Source organism: Odontomachus brunneus, unplaced genomic scaffold (genome assembly GCF_010583005.1).
Source record: "Odontomachus brunneus isolate Ranch 3 - 2012 unplaced genomic scaffold, Obru_v1 Obru_scaffold_004, whole genome shotgun sequence".
In the NCBI taxonomy this organism is placed as follows: domain Eukaryota; kingdom Metazoa; phylum Arthropoda; class Insecta; order Hymenoptera; family Formicidae; genus Odontomachus; species Odontomachus brunneus.
In genome coordinates, this window is record NW_022639454.1 from 103,778 (window position 1) to 120,795 (window position 17,018).

The 17,018-nt window shown below is 42.8% G+C and overlaps 1 protein-coding gene across 3 annotated transcripts in view; it reads left to right on the plus strand.

Moving 5' to 3' along the window:
• The window catches only part of LOC116846966 (mediator of RNA polymerase II transcription subunit 15-like), a 39,966-nt gene that overhangs the window by 15,771 nt on the left and 7,177 nt on the right, over positions 1 to 17,018 (plus strand). Inside the window, exon 1 of one of the 3 annotated variants that reach the window (XM_032821466.1) lies at positions 3,814 to 6,061. The exons of the other annotated variants lie outside the window; for them this stretch is intronic. Within the exon in view, the coding sequence (XP_032677357.1) occupies positions 6,052 to 6,061 (10 nt within the window). The 5' untranslated portion in view covers positions 3,814 to 6,051. Of the gene's footprint in view, positions 1 to 3,813; positions 6,062 to 17,018 lie in introns of those variants that run through there. 3 annotated transcript variants of the gene reach the window in all.

Below are 17,018 nucleotides of genomic sequence, written 5' to 3' on the forward strand. Positions count from 1 at the left end.
TATATATATATATATATATATATATATATATATATATATATATAATCGTTTTGTGTGCGTGCATTATTGACACTCCGCCGAACGGAATGCAACCTCGACGATCCGGGCGCTCTCATCGCAACGTGACGACAGTCACGGACACCGGTTACCTCGGCCTCTCAAAGTACGTCTCGATGACTAACCAGCCGGGGAAAGCTGCGAGACCGAGGGGAGCGAGGGGAAGTAGGGTGAGAGGAAAACGTTTCTTTAACCCTTTCGCCGCCGACGACCAATATATCCGCTTGACGCATCGCACGTTCCTCGAGAACGAGAGTATTTCCGTTCGCGATCGAGCAAAATTCTTCACAATGACGTCGTTTTGCTTCTTAAACGCCGTTCTCGATTGTGATCTTTAGTCTCGCAATACAACGATTGTGCGACAATATGTCGTTACTTACGTAAGCTTCACGCGAGTTACGAGAGAGGAGCGCACAATAATTTATCAAATTAATTTCTCTTCTGTTCTTCATTTTAGCTTCTCTTTCCTTTCCACCTGTCCCTTTTCCGACTTTTCGTCTCGAGTATTAGGGAAATGCCGCATTCGAAATTGTCAAATAGATCCTGCCGATTTTAAATGTGCCGTAAACATTGCAACATTCTAAGCCCCGGCCTGATAGGGAGAAAGATCGATTGGTTTGCACAGTTTATCGCAAGAGATAAATGTTATATCATTTACGCACTCTGTACATCGGTGAGTCTACTCGGCGATCGATTTTTTTTTTAGAAAGTGTTTTGCTTTCGCAATTTGTATACCTCGCGCTGCACAGAAATCGAGTAAAACATCTGTTACAGGCACAGTGTTGACAATCGGTTACATTAATAACGCGCGTAAATCGAGATAATCCCTGCTCTCTTTATTACAATGTATTTTCATATTTTTCGAGAGCGATCAAAGTAAAAGGATCTACAACGAACGAATAAGAATGCGATAACCTAACACTGTGCGATTGACCAAACAATCTCTCAATGGCACATCTTTTTTGCGATTTTAAGATAGTACGTTGAGAATTTCAAGTGCGCGTTTATTATACTCGCTCTTGTTAGCAAACGTGCAAACGTTTGAGATCTTGCTGTATTGGTTCGCGCTTTAGAATAATTTTGGACAGTGTCCGGCGCGTGTGATTGCAAACAAAAATAATTTACGTCTTCGCGCGAGTACGTAGATGATTGGATTTGTCGCGTGCAAATTGTGCAAACTGCGCAACTGACCTATGCAGAGACGATTACGTAACTTTCTCAAGTTAATGCTTGGTGTATAAGACACGCATGGTGTAAAGAGCTACGCATTGGATATTTGAGCGAATCAAATTACTAGAATGTACCAAATGAATCAAATGCACGATTCAGTTAGGATAAGAGAAGGGGGAAATATAATTCGGGATTGGCTTGAAAGCGTCATTGCGTATGTCGTAAGATTAGAAAAATTTCGGTGCGTACATCTGTCAAATATCATTATCCTTTCATTTTAATAATTATTTACATTAAAATCCAGCGTACGGGGAGGGAGGGAGAACTCTTATTGGCCTTACAGTTCTCTTAATATGATTAATATCTTGTATCGGAGGAAATCATTTCGCGCGGTCGCGAAGGGTTGTCCGCTCGGTTGTCAAGGACTCGTGTTAACGCAAATTAATCCACGTTACAATCGACACTTGAAGTAAAGTGAGTGGAAATAAACGGATAAATATAGGTTGCAGGTGTAACCTTCGTTATTACTGCGAGTTTGGTTGTTGCGCCAGTTGGAAGCCGGTTGACTGTGCCGGCTGCTGTACGTTTCGATTATCGTTTCGTCTCTAACCCACGAGACGTATATAATTTTTAAAGCAGACAATCCATCTCAGCGCCGCGTCGTTTTCGGCCGCAAAACTTCTCGAACAAGCGGTCTCGCATCCGTGGAAGAGAGACGTATTAGCGTTCGCGAAGGACACGTCGCGCATCCTTGGAGCCATCTGTGATTCCGCCGGAAAAATATATCTCGCGAGATACTTTGCGCTCTCGACGTGTCGGCGTTTAAGGATAACGACTGGCGCCGTCGCGAAAAAAAGAAAGAGAATAAAAAGAAACTTTTCTCTTTGGATTCTCGTCGGCGCTAACCGGGCGACCCGATTAGAACTTTGACACTCGGGCTTTCGCGTATCTCATCTAATTTTTGTACAATCGACATCTCTTTTATTGTTATCCTTACCTTTTCTTTTTAATCAAGTCGATTATATATTTTGACTGTGAGGCGAGAGGGAGCAGCAGCCGGGTGAGAATACGTTGTCTCTGTTGTCGCATATAGTCGTATTCTTCAGATGCGCGAAGAATGAGCGTCTTATAAGAACCGGTCCGTGCGTCTATTTCAAGTTTAGGAAATTGCGCGCCACGGACCGGTTTCGTTGATTTCAGTGTTTATCTTAACTCGAGTCGCGCCAAGTCCTTGCGTTTGCGGACGGTGAGAAAAAAGCGACCGCGTTAGCGAGTGTCAAGTTAGCTGCTACCACTTGGTTATTACGTAATCAATAAATCGAATGTCTATTTCAGCCATTTTTTGTCATCGATGTCCGATTTTTACTTTGTACATGCGATATATTTGGAAGAACCACACGATTAAAAAGCTCGTTCTAACATCTAGGAACTATGGTCCTGACAAATAATCGATTGGTCGCGCTGCCAGTATCTTTGCCGCTCACTTGAACTAAACAAACAAGCAGGCAAACTGTAGTTAACTTGAATTATTATTATTAGAACTCTGAAGAGTGTCGAGTGCGTGACTAGTTTACGCATAGACTACATCTCCGACACAATTAGTGTCTCGTGTGTGGAGACAATTTTCTTGGCTCTCGTCAGTCAATGGGTCAAGCGTTGTTCGGCGTGTTCATTTTAATGCCGCGTCAAACGCAAAAGGTGCGTCTTCATCGGTAAGAAGCTCTTGCTGAAGGAAATAAAAATTTCTCTTTCTCGCTCTTTTCCTCTTTATCTTCTCTACCCTCCTCGTTTTTCCTGCATGCTTTTACGCTGGACGGAATTACATTTTTAGCGAGAAATTGCCCGCAAACCTTAATGGAGGCTGCGGAGACCGACCATTGTCGTCGGCGTGGTCGTCGTCATTGGCGTTCCCCTCGTTTATTTTACTTTGCGTATATAGGCGAATAACTACGTGGCGTGCAATGTACCTCTATCAATCGGCGCTCGGCGGTATTGATTTCAAGGAGGAAACTGACTCGAGGCGCCCCGGTAATTTGAGACTCCCGACGTTGCTCGTACCTGTTCGCGACGAGCTTTCTTTTCTCTCTCTTTCTCTCTCTGTGCCTTTCTTCCTTCTCTCTCACTCTCTCTCTCTCTCTCTCTCTCTCTCTCTCTCTATCGATATCGACGCGAATATTACAAATTTCAGTTGGAAGCAGTCGGTTCTGCTCCGACGAAAATTCGACATCCCGATCAATCGCGCGAAAGTTCGTCTTCGACGCTGCGAGACCGATGCTCATCCGTTCGCACAAGTCGAAATGAGTTTTCTGTGTAGAATCGTGCGCTGATTCGCGCTCACCACGAGTGCACCTGCACTGTATGTGTGTGTGTGTGTGGATGACGCGGATGTAAGTAGCACGACGCGAGTCCATTTAATCCTCTAGGCTGGATTAAATTCGCTCGTTCTCTAAACTTGATATATCTCATCGAAGCTATTGTTTACAAGCTATTATGTGTATGTCGCCAAAGTAAAGCGTATCGTGTTTGTGCGAGATAATTTTGAGAAAGATAGAGGAAACTCTCTCTCTCTCTCTCTCTCTCTCTCTCTCTCTCTCTCTCTCTCTCTCTCTCGTATATAACATGTTACGTAATTTATCTGTTATATCGCCAATTAACACACTCTGCGCGTCGATTACATTAAAACGATAACAGCATTTTATTTAGTGCAGCGTTGATCGACTAGATCGCACAATTATAGATGTGCGCTTCGCTCACGGCACGAAGGTTCGGTCGCGTCAACGTGTTTAATATTAGTCGAGCTGCGAAAGCACGTTTCAGTTCGCGCGTTGTTGTAATGAGTAAACGATTATCTCGCACGCGTTGTGCTGTCTTCTCGAAATTCGCTATTTACATAACACGCGATAATGCTTCCGCCGCGGATCATTATAAACCGGTGGCTCTTTTTAGGCTGGCGAAAGATAGCGGCATAATTTACGGGCTATTAAGCTATTTTACGATATTATCTGCCAAAGTAGACCATAATACACTAACGCATTGTCAGTGTACCGGAAATATCATCGCGATAAATGAGCAACATGAGTATGCGTTTCTTACTTTTCGCACTTTGTCGCGTAATCGTTACTTCCCGATTAGAAATTTGATTCTGATCGGGTTGACCCCAGTCAGGTTGTTTGGTTTGTGTAGACTCAGCGGATTAGCGGGTCTCAATGATTAATAAAGTCTTAATTATTAAATCCTTATTATTCATAAGGATCTGATTGCGTTACACATGATTAATCAAGACCCGATATCGTCACGGTAACATCACACCAGCTAATCGATCAACTTGATCACAGGATCGTTAAATTTCTAGTCAGTTCAGCACAGTTCCATCAATAACACGATCCGCGAGAAGAGATCGGTCCAAATCGTGGAAGTGTCGGAATCGAATTTTGATACCCGACGCGTGATAATTTCTGTATGAATGAAATGAAACTCGGCTAAATCTTTGCCGGCGAATCGATATCTCCTGCTATCGCGCGCGAAGCTGTGTTAGATCTTGTTCATCGGCGTTGGTCTCTCTACACAAAAAAATATGTACAATTTTATCAATCGTGCAGTCGATAGAAAGAGAAAGATATCTTTGAGTTCGCTTCTGAATGCCACCGCGGCGAAGCAACTGATGCACGCAAATTTTCCGCGGACTACACACACGGTGTATATAAATTAAAGGCGAGACACGCGGGGGACGGGGAGGTTCTGGTCGACCCCGTTCCAGATTCCGACTGAATATTTCCATCGACCGCGCGTCGAGATGTTATTTATCGCGTTATCTCACGAGACTTACGCGTCGGATCGCCTCGCGAGCTGCGCAGAATTTCTCGGATGATTCAGTGCCGTCGACGAGACGTGGCGTTTCGCTTCTCGAGGACAGCTGACTATGCATAGAAAATACTACTCTATGTTTGGTTGTGTCACTGCCGGCCAGCCTGGAGAAGCGAATCGCCGCGACGGGTCTCGCTCGATCGTTCCCTATTAAGTCGGACGATGTTCCATTAAGACTCAGATTTCGCGCGGCTATCTTTAGACGCCGATATAAATAACGCGAAAACGACGACGCGTGTGACGACGCCTTTTTAACGCTTCGGCGGTGTCCGTCGACATAAAAAAAGGGAGAGAGAGAGAAGGAGAGAGATTCTCGGCGTGACATTTGTCTCCTCCTTACGTCGATGCGCTTCGAATATCGACGCGCATCTCCTAGTGTTGACAAAATAGTAGCGCGATATGATGAGTGTCTCAAAGTGAAACTGTCATCAACTTGGTATGATTATATAATTGTGATATCACACGATCACGCGCAATTATATGGGATGTTGCGTCAAGCAGTGCGTAGTACATTCGGAGCGTGCAACTCGCGAGAGAGAATTGCGCGCTTCTCGCGTATCTTTCTTCTAAAAAATAGTCGTACGATTAATTGCCAGCGAATGACTCGTCTATATTTACCGCGTGATAAATCATCGGACATCAATTATTCACTGTGGCACGACAGGGTAGACGCGCGCGTCAAACAATACTAATAGTCCGAGCCAGTTTACGCGCACGACGCACGTGCGACGTCGATAATTTACGGGTGCGTAATAGACTTGATTCTCTCTCTCTCTCTCTCGCGACGCTCGCGAGAACGAATTGTCGTGTCGTGCGAGCGGAACTTGGTCGCAAAAGGACCACGAGTCTCTCGACGTAATAATCGCTTGCCAGCGGCGTTACTTGGACTACGGCTCCGCTGCTATCACCTCTCGACTGTCAAGTTTCCGTTTCCGCCGAGCGAGAACGCTTGCTTCCCCGATGCGGCACGGTGCGTTATTACGACGTGGCGTTATTCGAGGTAGAACGCCGTGTAAAAAGTTCGATAATTGCACTGAGGCTCAGGTCGGCCTCAGTACGAATGACAATTGTCGCGTTTACAGTAAATAACGGTTATTAATTGCAACGAATGAACGATGCTGTTATTCAATTGCCATTACTTCCCGACTTGACTTCTCCGGTGTTTCCGCGTAAAGCGCGACCACCCAAGCTGTTGTTCGATTGAGAATGAAACGATAGAAACGTTAATATCGATAAGCGGTGTGTGTGTGTGTGTGTGTGTGTTCTCGCGAGACGATGAGAAAGTCGCATGCCAATGAGAAATGTATGTTAATAGCTTCGTTGTTGAATAATTACCGCGTGTTGATGAACTCGCGATAACGATCGAATTTTTCACATCGCGATTACATGCAAGCTACGGCCTGTTGCAATTTTTCCGTGCAAATTTGCTCAAGCAGCAGCATCCGAAAACACGTTTGATTAACACGGCAAGAATTTTATAGTAAATATTACTATAGAATTTTTGAAACAACGAACAACAAATCGACATTCTGCAAACTATTCTTTTATTTTATATACGTATCATAACTGGACTGGAATATACTGTTGAAATATTTGCACGTTTATTCCTGCATTACTAGAAACATAGTAAAATTAGCAAGAATTTATAGGAGAAAAGCCCTGATATTCTCTCCGTGTGCGCTGTCAGAGAAAAATATCTAAAAAATATTTACTCGGCAGATATTATGTTTCCTTCCACTACAATATACATATTTCTATATTGGAAAAAAATTCCTTTTAAATAAGCATATAAATATTTTCCTAAAACACCGTTATTTCTCATGAAAGCAATTGTTTGTTTCATTGAAACAAAATAATTGAGAACCAAAGTATATTATCGGTACACCTACCGAACAAATATTTGCTATTTCTTAGATATTTCTTTTCTTCAGTGTAGATTAGTTAAGACGATTTCCGATTTCTAAGACGATTTGATAAAACAGTATTCATCGTAGCGAAGCAAGGATAAAAATATCACGGGAAGATACGCGGGTCTGATGGAACGAGACCAGTGTGGCTCATAAATTAGCGGTTAAAGAAAAATTTGCGTGACATTACGGGCGCACGCGACGATACGAGCAGCTCATGCACACGCCAGCCGAGCCCACACACATATCTAGAATTGAACTCCACGCGAGACTCCCTGAGCAGGACTTTGACTCGTTGCAGTGCAGTGCACACACTGAGCGATTGAGTAATCGCGTATAGCGTAGTCGCGACAAGCCGCGCGCGCTATTATTAGCGTATACCGCGTGACGCGCGCTTCCGCGCGAGATCGCGGGCGAGATCGCGGGCGAGAACGAACCACCGACCGAGTTTGCCATTTCATTAATATAATAAGCCGTTTTTGCGACTGACTGAATCATCGATCGCGCCGGCCGGCATCTCGACGCAATTAGAGTAATCGCGCGTGTCTGCTGCTCTCCTGCTGCCCGCCGCCCGCCTGCTTCAACGTACGTGTACATTGACCGCGATGCGTATCGCGATGTAACATGTGTGAAACGAGGTGAGTCTGATGGCGATCGCGGATATCTGCTCGCTAGAGTCCGATCAAACGCTCGCGCCTCGCTCGAACTTTAACCTCTCTGCTCGTCTGCTCGTGTTTGACACAAGTTCCCTACGTGATTTAATTATTATGATCCGCGGTGTGTCAGTCGCGATGAATTCATTGCCGTTAAATCGATTAAACTCCCTAGACTAGAAACTCATCCTATGGTCCTGATTAGGTTGATCCCAATTAGTTATCTAGTTTGTACAGTGTTATCGAGTCCTAATTATTAACAAGGTTCTGATTGCTACGCTGCGTTTACATGGTTTATCAAGACCCAAGATAACATCACCTTACACGATTGGGATCAGCACTACGGGGTAAATATCTAGTCGGACTTGAGTGGATAAATTGAGTGTCGTTTCGTTTTGTCCTTCTCCTTCTTTTGATTGTTCGTGCGAAGGCAACTCGAAGAGTCGCGATCATATGTTACTCGAGAGATATGTTACGGCTAATGAAATTTCGGCCCAATGATCAGTGTCAAAAGAATAGAGATTGACGGAACGTACGCGCAGTTGGGTGCGTATAGATATTACATAATCGTTTATTTTGAAAGTAACGAAAGCAAGACGCTGAGACGTCGTTGTAAAGTTCCGAGATGCGGATATAAACCGACGCGTTATATCCGTGCGGGACTTTCGGGGCTGGATTCGCGCGCGTGACTACTTAGAAAATAAACGACTCGTCCGTAAAAATGTGTACCACTAGCTCGAAAAAAAAAAGAAAAATGCCTAAAGTGTCCCGCGCGCGAGATCCGTTCACATGCACGCACGCACGCATACACTCACCTGATACACCCTATATAAACTTATCAGGTCGAATCCATGAAATTATTGTGCACAACGCCCACATCCTCATGAATAATCGGCACGTGCCGATGGCGCACGGGGTATCGGAACGGAAGCTTTTACCTCGACGGAAATATACGCTGGATGTAGGTATGATGTCGCTCCACGATGGGAATATCGTCGTGTAACCTCCCGTATTTATAGCGCGGACTAGCACGGTCGCGATTACGCGAATTCCGCGCTTCAATCGTTTCCTCGTTCCGTGTCGACACAGGCCTTGAGCCGAATAAGTTTCTAGACAGGTTACACCGGGCGAGTCGCGCTGATCGATCAGTGTCACCTGTTGTAGAGTATCTTGCACGAGGCGTTAGCGATTTTATGTTTGGGAGAAAAAAGAACTTTTTCAGAATTCGCGAGAGTAAAAATTTTCCTTTAAATTCTGTAACTCGCAACTTCGTCTCTTGCAGTAGACGATTCGAGAATGATAAAGTCGCGATCGTTAAACGATCAAAGTGTCACTCGGTACTCTGAGAGAAATTGAAAAATTCACAAATGGATATTTGCTATCAAAATCCAAGCAATTTTTGTATTCAGGAAACATCCTATGAGAAATATCGGTTTTTAATTTTTTGGCCGAGATATTAGCGAAATTATCTAGCGAAATTTGAGGCTTTGTTAGGCTCTTTTCAATGAATACTCTTAAAGAGAAGAATATTGGCCATGCTTGACTTTTGAAACGATTACAGAGAACCTCAGTGCCATCCGTACTTTTTGAATCATGTACTAAATTTTCATTTTTCTCGAAATATACTTTATGTGGATTGAATCATTCTTGCACGACCAATCTCTCTCAGTGTATCTGAGAAGTGATCTATCCGGCATTGTGATGGAAGCACCTTGTACGTAGAAATTCCGTGGTGACGTCCGTTCTGTAAATCGTTATTAGGGTCGTAAAATTGCGCTATTGTTAAAATACACATTGTCTACAGGGAAAACATCAGTACGACGACTCTTATTCGCATTTACATTAATGCACTACATCATGCGTGCGTGCGTGCGTGTGTACGCATTATAAATAAATTGTATTAAATTTACGCGCAAAGTTTTTTTTTTATAAGAAAACTTTACTATGCCGTGAACTTGAGTAACCACACGCTACAACGGATGCGTTAACTCGACGTGCAATGCAATTGCCGCGAAAATTGTACACGCCATGTAAATCTCTCTCTTTATCTCTTTCTCTCTCTCTCTCTCTCTCTCTCTCTCTCTCTCTCTCTCTTTCCCTCTTTCGTGTATGAATTTTAATGATACGTTTTGCGATGTATTCGATTCTCCCGTGACCAAAATATCCCGACGGCGATAGTTGTTGACGTGTAATCGATTGAAAGTGAAGGGTCTCTCATGAACAGGCAGTTGCTGAGGCGTAATTGAATAATCGAATCTCGCTATAGACTTACAGCCCGTATCAGGAATGGATTTCACTGTGTGAAAATTGAACGTTTCATTACCGGAACCTAATATTAACAAGTTACGACGTCGTTAAGGTGGGGCCGCGGGTTCAGAAACCGTGAGTAAACGTTCGAAATCGAGACGCACTCACTGCCGCGGTCATCTTCCTCCTTTTTAAACGTGGGTGTTCCACTGCCTTCGCCCTTCGACACAAGGCAAACGTGCTTCTCGCGGATATACGATTGCTTACTCACGGCGCGTTATGTTATTCTTGCAAACCACATGTTACGGCAGGATGGATATAATATTATATATCCGCTTTTTATTGATTTTTACTGTAGCTTTTCTCCACGTTACGTGAGTGTGTCGCAAAGCTACTCTCTTTTGTTCTTTTGTACTATGCTAATTTTACGAATCTCATCTCTGAATGAGACCGCTTCATGAAATTTTCAAGGGGCTCACATGTCCGGTCATATCGATTGTATGTAATAAAATTTCCCGGCGAATTTTTTTTCTCGTGGAGCTAATATTTTCTCGGCTCCACTTTTGTACACAGACTTACATTTTTCGCGCGCTGCGACTTTGTTAATAATTTAACGCCACTCGAGATATACATAAAATAAGAGATTACAGCGGCTCGTTGAATCTAGCATACGTATGGAGTGCGACATTCTACGCTTACCGCGTGTATGAATGAGATTTTTAATGAAGAATATCTCACAGACTTTCTCATTGACGTACTGCACCGGCGTGTACCCTTGATGAGGACGTATGACGTTATTGCGGAAACTGTCACTTTAACTTCTCGGCGTCTATACAACACACTCGCAGTGTTGAGAGTGAGCAAATTGCGTCAAAGTTAATTACGCCTTCCTCGTTACGCGCACGTTAATCACGCGTCGACGAGCCCCGGCTCTTAGAAGAGAGAGTCTTTCATGGTGATCATATTGTTAACCCGTTTACATAGTGGAGACGAGAACCTAACTTGATGCGCGCGACGACGTGATTAATAATTTCTTCTTATTCTCTTTCTTTTCGCGAGATAAACAGTCTTCCGTTCACCGTTGCGTGAGAAAGTTATCATTCGATGTTCCACCAATTGTTTATAATCGACAGAACCGTCATCGAAATGATATTCTATTGCGATTTGGTGTAAACTTTTGCGCTTATTCTGCCTTTTATTTGAATCTAAAATTATACTTAATTTTTAGTCTCTGTTAGATTGTGATTTCCGGGTTTCTCATCGAGTAGATGATCAAAGTATCGTTATCCGACGATAAGCGACAAGCTTGAGAGAAAAAAATCAATTTGTTTCCCGAGTGTTATTATTCAACTAGATGCGTGAGAGAACTCTTATTAATAATTATTTGTCGTTCAATTCGAACGGAATAGTTAGCGCCGAAGATTGCATAAAATTATGTCCCGATTGTTACGCGGCGGAACTGTTGCGTGCAATTTATATGGTAATCGACATCGATTCGCTACGCACACACGGCACACTGCTGCGTTATCTCACGTGTATGATATGAGAATTATCGTCACGTTTTCCGAAAAGACTGTTCTCGGACGTTGAATATCAAAGCCGCGCGGATCTTCTCGTCGTCCCGATTTTCTTCGGCGTTACGCAACGACGTCAAATTATCTCGGCATTACTGCGGCTTAAGCACGATGATTAATTAATTCCAAGTGTGGGGAATTGTGACTAATTATTGGGATCGCGCTGTTAACGCGTTTTCCTTTGGCGACGAGCGTGTTTGCGTGAAATTTATGATTCATTTCACGGCTCAACGTGTTGATAAACAACAATGTGTAATGTAACGTAATATGCCGTTGTTTGCGCTGAAAAATGATTCTTCTCACCGTCGAATGCTAGGATGCAACATTGTGTTAATGGGGAATTAACGTGCAGTACGGTATATACCACAGAAACAATAGTTGTTTCTTTTCAGAATCATTAATCAACTGAGGATCGAACAAAAATGCACGATATCAGCTTAATTTAGTTCTTTATTTGATAATGTTCCTCTCAAGCAACATCGTTTCCTCATGAGCTGTATGCAAGAACGATGGATGCAAGACGCATTTGTTAACATTGTTGCTCTGGAGCACCATCTGGTTACTTGTTCTGCTCGTCAGTGTCTTAATAGTTTTGAGTTTACTACTAGATGACAAAAGTCGTTGAAAAAATCATATTTTGAAAGCAATATAACCGCATTCAGGAGACATCATTTAAATCATTTCAACAGTGAAAACACCTTTTCCCTTAAATCTTTTGTGTCTGCCATATAAAGGATTAAATAATTATTAGGAAAATGGTTCGGCTTAACACTTAAGGAAGGTAAATTCATTTATCCTATCGTTTGAAATGATTTGTATCAACATCCAGCGCAAGGCTCTTCATCCTTCTTAATTTGGTTCTTTCAATTTGTCAGTGAATTTCGATTTTTTTTTAAACGCGGAGATCTCTCTTTACATCGTCGTGTGCGTAATTCAGCACATGAGCTCTTCTCAATTATCTTCAGATCTTCACCTGGAAAGTTTCAGTCTCCACGTGATTTATCACATTGTAACATGCGCTGAGAGATTCGCACAGAGATACATGAAATTGATTGAACTGTGTAGCACAACCAAGTGGTTAGCTTCCTCTAGCTCGTCAAGTCAAGTAGTTTCGAGGTCACGACACGACAGTAGGGCAAACGAGCAACTACTCTATGCGAATCTATTTTGCCGTCGTTTCGCGCCTTTCATATTTAACGTCTTCATGCATCTTTCGTATGTGGCGTTCGACGCGTTCTCACGGTATCGCATTTATTAGCGCACGCGACATCTCCTCGTCGTGTGTCGCCTTAATTAAGCAGTTTTAGAGCGCGCCAAAATCATTTGATCGCGCATTTGTGCGTAAGTTATGCCGGCACATTCAATATGAACGAAACGTATGTGAACGAAACGTAGTTGTCGGCGAAATCGTTCGATTATCTCTTCTCAAAGAGTTCGCGTCAAAAGCCGCGACAATTACGGGACTCTTGGGATATTGATTTGATTTGAGAAACGCTGGTGCACGCGCGTGTTTTTCGCACGCAGACCGAAAGCGGCTCTCTTATCAAGCCCTCCTTTCTTCCCCTCGTCTCACCGTGTCGACCACCATCGTGCAACTTCTCGTCCCTATCGCGCGAATGTATCCTCGACATATTTATCGCGCACTTAACGTGTATAACGTGCTTTCTCGCTCGTATTAAACGTCGTGCCGTTTACTATGCACGGTGATAAGTCCTAGCCCGGCGTATCGTACGGTAATCAGCCGGCAACTCACAATGCGGCAACGTATTATGAAATCCGATCCACTTTGTACGTTCAAGCTTGTTACACAGAGCTTGGCGTTTTTCTCAAGCAGTCGTCAGCATCCCGAGCATGCGAAAACTTCGTCTGGTTCGGGGCGTGGTGCGCAGATTTTCGGCAGAGAGCCTCGCGGTAATCCCCCGTAAATTTTGGCGGAATCTGTAACGGAGCTCGTTGGCAACGTGTCGAGCGTGTAGGCGGTTTAAGGAATTTTCGAATTATGCTCACAGTCGATGTACACCGACCTTCGGCGCTGTGCCAGGATCGACTAGATCCCGCTAGATCCCTAAGCGAAGCGTAAAACTTCGCACTATACCTTTTCCTGTTATCTCTCCAAGAGTGATTACCATTCGATCGAGACGCGGCGGAAAAGTAAAGCACTAAGAGAAATCCGATGAAAAACACGGACATTTCCAATCAAATAGAGATCAATTTTTATATCCGATCGCATCGCATTGAGAAATATCAGCTCTTAATTTGTCGATCAGTTTATCTGATAAAATGCCATTACAACCGGAGATATCCGATTAAATCGGATAATTTTTTAATTAAATCTTACTATAATATTAATGATAATAACCTTGTATACATATTACCGTTTTATCATAGTAAAAAGTATGGCTGGAGCCAAAAATAATTATAATTTTAGTTAGATCAATCATTTTTTCTCTTAGTTTGTATCAGAGTTATTAGTACCCACACAGACACACACACACACACACACACACACACACATTAGTACTTTTATCTTACGCGATTTCCGAAAACACGATCGAATTTCGTCGACGACGATCACGCGAGAGAAACAGAAGAAACTGCCATTAAAATTAATAGTTAAAACGAGAAAAAGATAGTCCATTCGCTGTCTCTCTGAGCATGTTTCTTCGTTGCCGCGCGACCTCGTGTGCTTAAAGAAATATTCAGTTTGGGAGCGATTTTACGCTCGTCAAGGACGCGCCTCGTACGCGCCGATAATCCCGTTGCGTGAATAATTATATTCGCGGCTCGCGCGTGTTAACGAAGTCCCGGCGGCAATAACGCGAGCGAACGGCTTCTCGCTACGCTTATTTCTATCGCTGAATTAGCAATTTATGCGAGCGAATCGTACAGGAGCTCTCTCACATTATCCGGAATTCCCGACCACTTCCGTCCGACCGATTCGTTGGGGGCGCGTTGCTCGTAAATAAGATTGTCCGCGGAAAATAAAAGCGCGTTCTGTAATTAAAGGGCGTTCGTCTCAATTTAACCTCACCTCCGCCGTATGCATTAAGCACGCTCGACGGACCACCAAGGTCGACGAGTCGTGCCGTCGGCCGGTCTTGAAGAAAAATTGCGTACGCTCCTCGTTTATTTTCGTTCTCGAATATTTGTAATCGGCTCGGCTTCTATGTAGCCTCCTCGAGTGTTCCTACATCGCGATTTTATATCGATTTTATATCTATTTTAGACTCGAGGTGGACTCGATGTGATCTCTCTTCTTTCTTTCTCTCTCTCTCTCTCTCTCTCTCTCTCTCTCTCTCTCTCTCTCTCTCTTTCTCTTGCATCAAGCGCACCTCGTACAGTTCGGAATATACAGTTTTCTGGTCGTAGCGTATCGCTATTTCGAAAACGTTCGAGAAGATATGAGGACTCGTCGGGAACAGGTGGACCACACCTGAACGTAGAATTAACTTGGCGGATCCACCTCGATTGGCGCGCGTTTTTATCGATACCGCCAATGTTTTATCTGATACTCGAAAGTTCATTATTGTTGAACAATAAATTATATTTTGCAAATTTTTACGAAATATTCGGATAAGACAATAGGACATTTCATTCTTTCGCTGTGCTTCTCTTCGAAGAAGTGGCCATCGAGCAATTAGCGAAATTCAATTTCCCACGACTCGACAAATGGACTTTGCACTGAAAGAAAAAATATCTAAAAGATAGTAAATAATATTAAATAGATTTATTTAATAGGTACACAGCATATATTTTTAAACTTATATAAAATATTTTTCAAGTAAGAACATTTCCTTAGAATCTTAAGGAAACCTTTCACGAAAGCAGTTATTTATTCCGTTTAAATAAAATATTTAGGTAAATATACTGTTAGTATCCCATTATATAAAGAAATATTTACTAGTTTTTAATATTTCTTCTCTCAGTGTACATGGTCTTTATTCCCACTCCTCACGATTGAAACATTAAATCCGTGCAGAGCGAAAACTCGGAATGCTCGTGGGAACCAGGTGGGATGAATACGGTCGGACGTCGTTTTAATTCGAGACCCATGCTAATGGGAATATTAAAACCAAGTTCGCTCGTGGCTGTTCGTCGTCACAATTTATTACGATCGCGTACGCTAAATTCCCTTTGGCGGGTATATTAAAATATAATATAGCACAACATTATAATATTCATTATAAAATTCTCTTTCCAGAAAACACAGAGTACAGAGTCCATCAAAAGAATGAAACGAGTCACATTGATTAAAAACTCTTATTGAAATGCAAAGTCCCTTCCTATCGCGATTACTGTATTTATACGAGGACAACATTGGTGTGCAACAAGAGCGTGTTCTGTATTATGCAACGAACTTTCCTATTATCCAATACTCGAGTAACAAGACGACACTTTTTTAATTGAACTTTTCCCTCCGTCGAGAGTTCGGCAGGGTCGCATTCCCTCGTTTGCACGGCGCCACGATTTCGCTCTCGCGCTGATGCGCGCGGTTTATTTACGGCTGCGGTGCGTATATGCGTTTCACGAGATTCTTCTGGCGTCACACACCACGGCGAGATGTGCATCATCCACGCTATCACCTGATACGTGAAATGCAATATAACTGTGCCCCGAGTATCGTTAAAAATACCATTCGCTCACGTCGCGCAATAACGTTGCATTACTTTGACGCACACATCTGTTAGGCGAGTCGCACTGCATTTTAATACCTGCATACGGAATGTCTCCATAATCGTGCACTTTTGCACGCATTTCAATATTCATTTCTTCAACGGATAATTGCAATTTAATTGGCGAATTCAGCGCAAAATTTAAAATGATTAACTGAATCTGTTCCTCGATCAGTCTCGACCACACACAGAAAATTTTATAGTACAAATTGCTACAGAATTCTGTAGATCAACACTTTGCAGTAATCGATTATCCTTTCATTTCGTGTATGCTATCGAAAAATTTATTTCCAGCGAAATTTCATGTGTCCAAGATAAACCAAGATAAACCAAGATAAACTAAAAGGTTTGTTTCTACATCACTAGAAACAATCGAAAAGAATTTATATATATAAAAAATTTATATAAAAACAATATTCTCTCTCTCTCTCTCTCTTTTTCTCCGCGTGTAGTATTTATTTCATCAAAATTGCACACATCCTTAGCGTATCAATATGACATAGGGACGAGAAAGCGATATTCAATATTAATTTTTTGCGCAAAGTACACGAGGAAAGTTTTTCTCTCTTCAGGAATCTAATATTAAAAATGAATATTGGGGAGAGTGATCCATTTGCAGATCCTCGTTGAGGGGGAGCTCAACTCGAGAGAAAATACCGTGGGTCCCTCCTTAGGGAGAAGTCACACCTTGGTAGGAAAGGTGTGTGGGAACTCGTAGCTTCTTCCCTTCTACCAAATTGTGAATTCTCCCTTACACGCACACCCTATATACGAAGCTTTCACGACGAGGAAGCTCGCGTGGAACGAGCGTAATTCGAGGCAACATTTCTCTCTCTCTCTCTCTCTCTCTCTCTCTCTCTCTCTCTCTCTCTC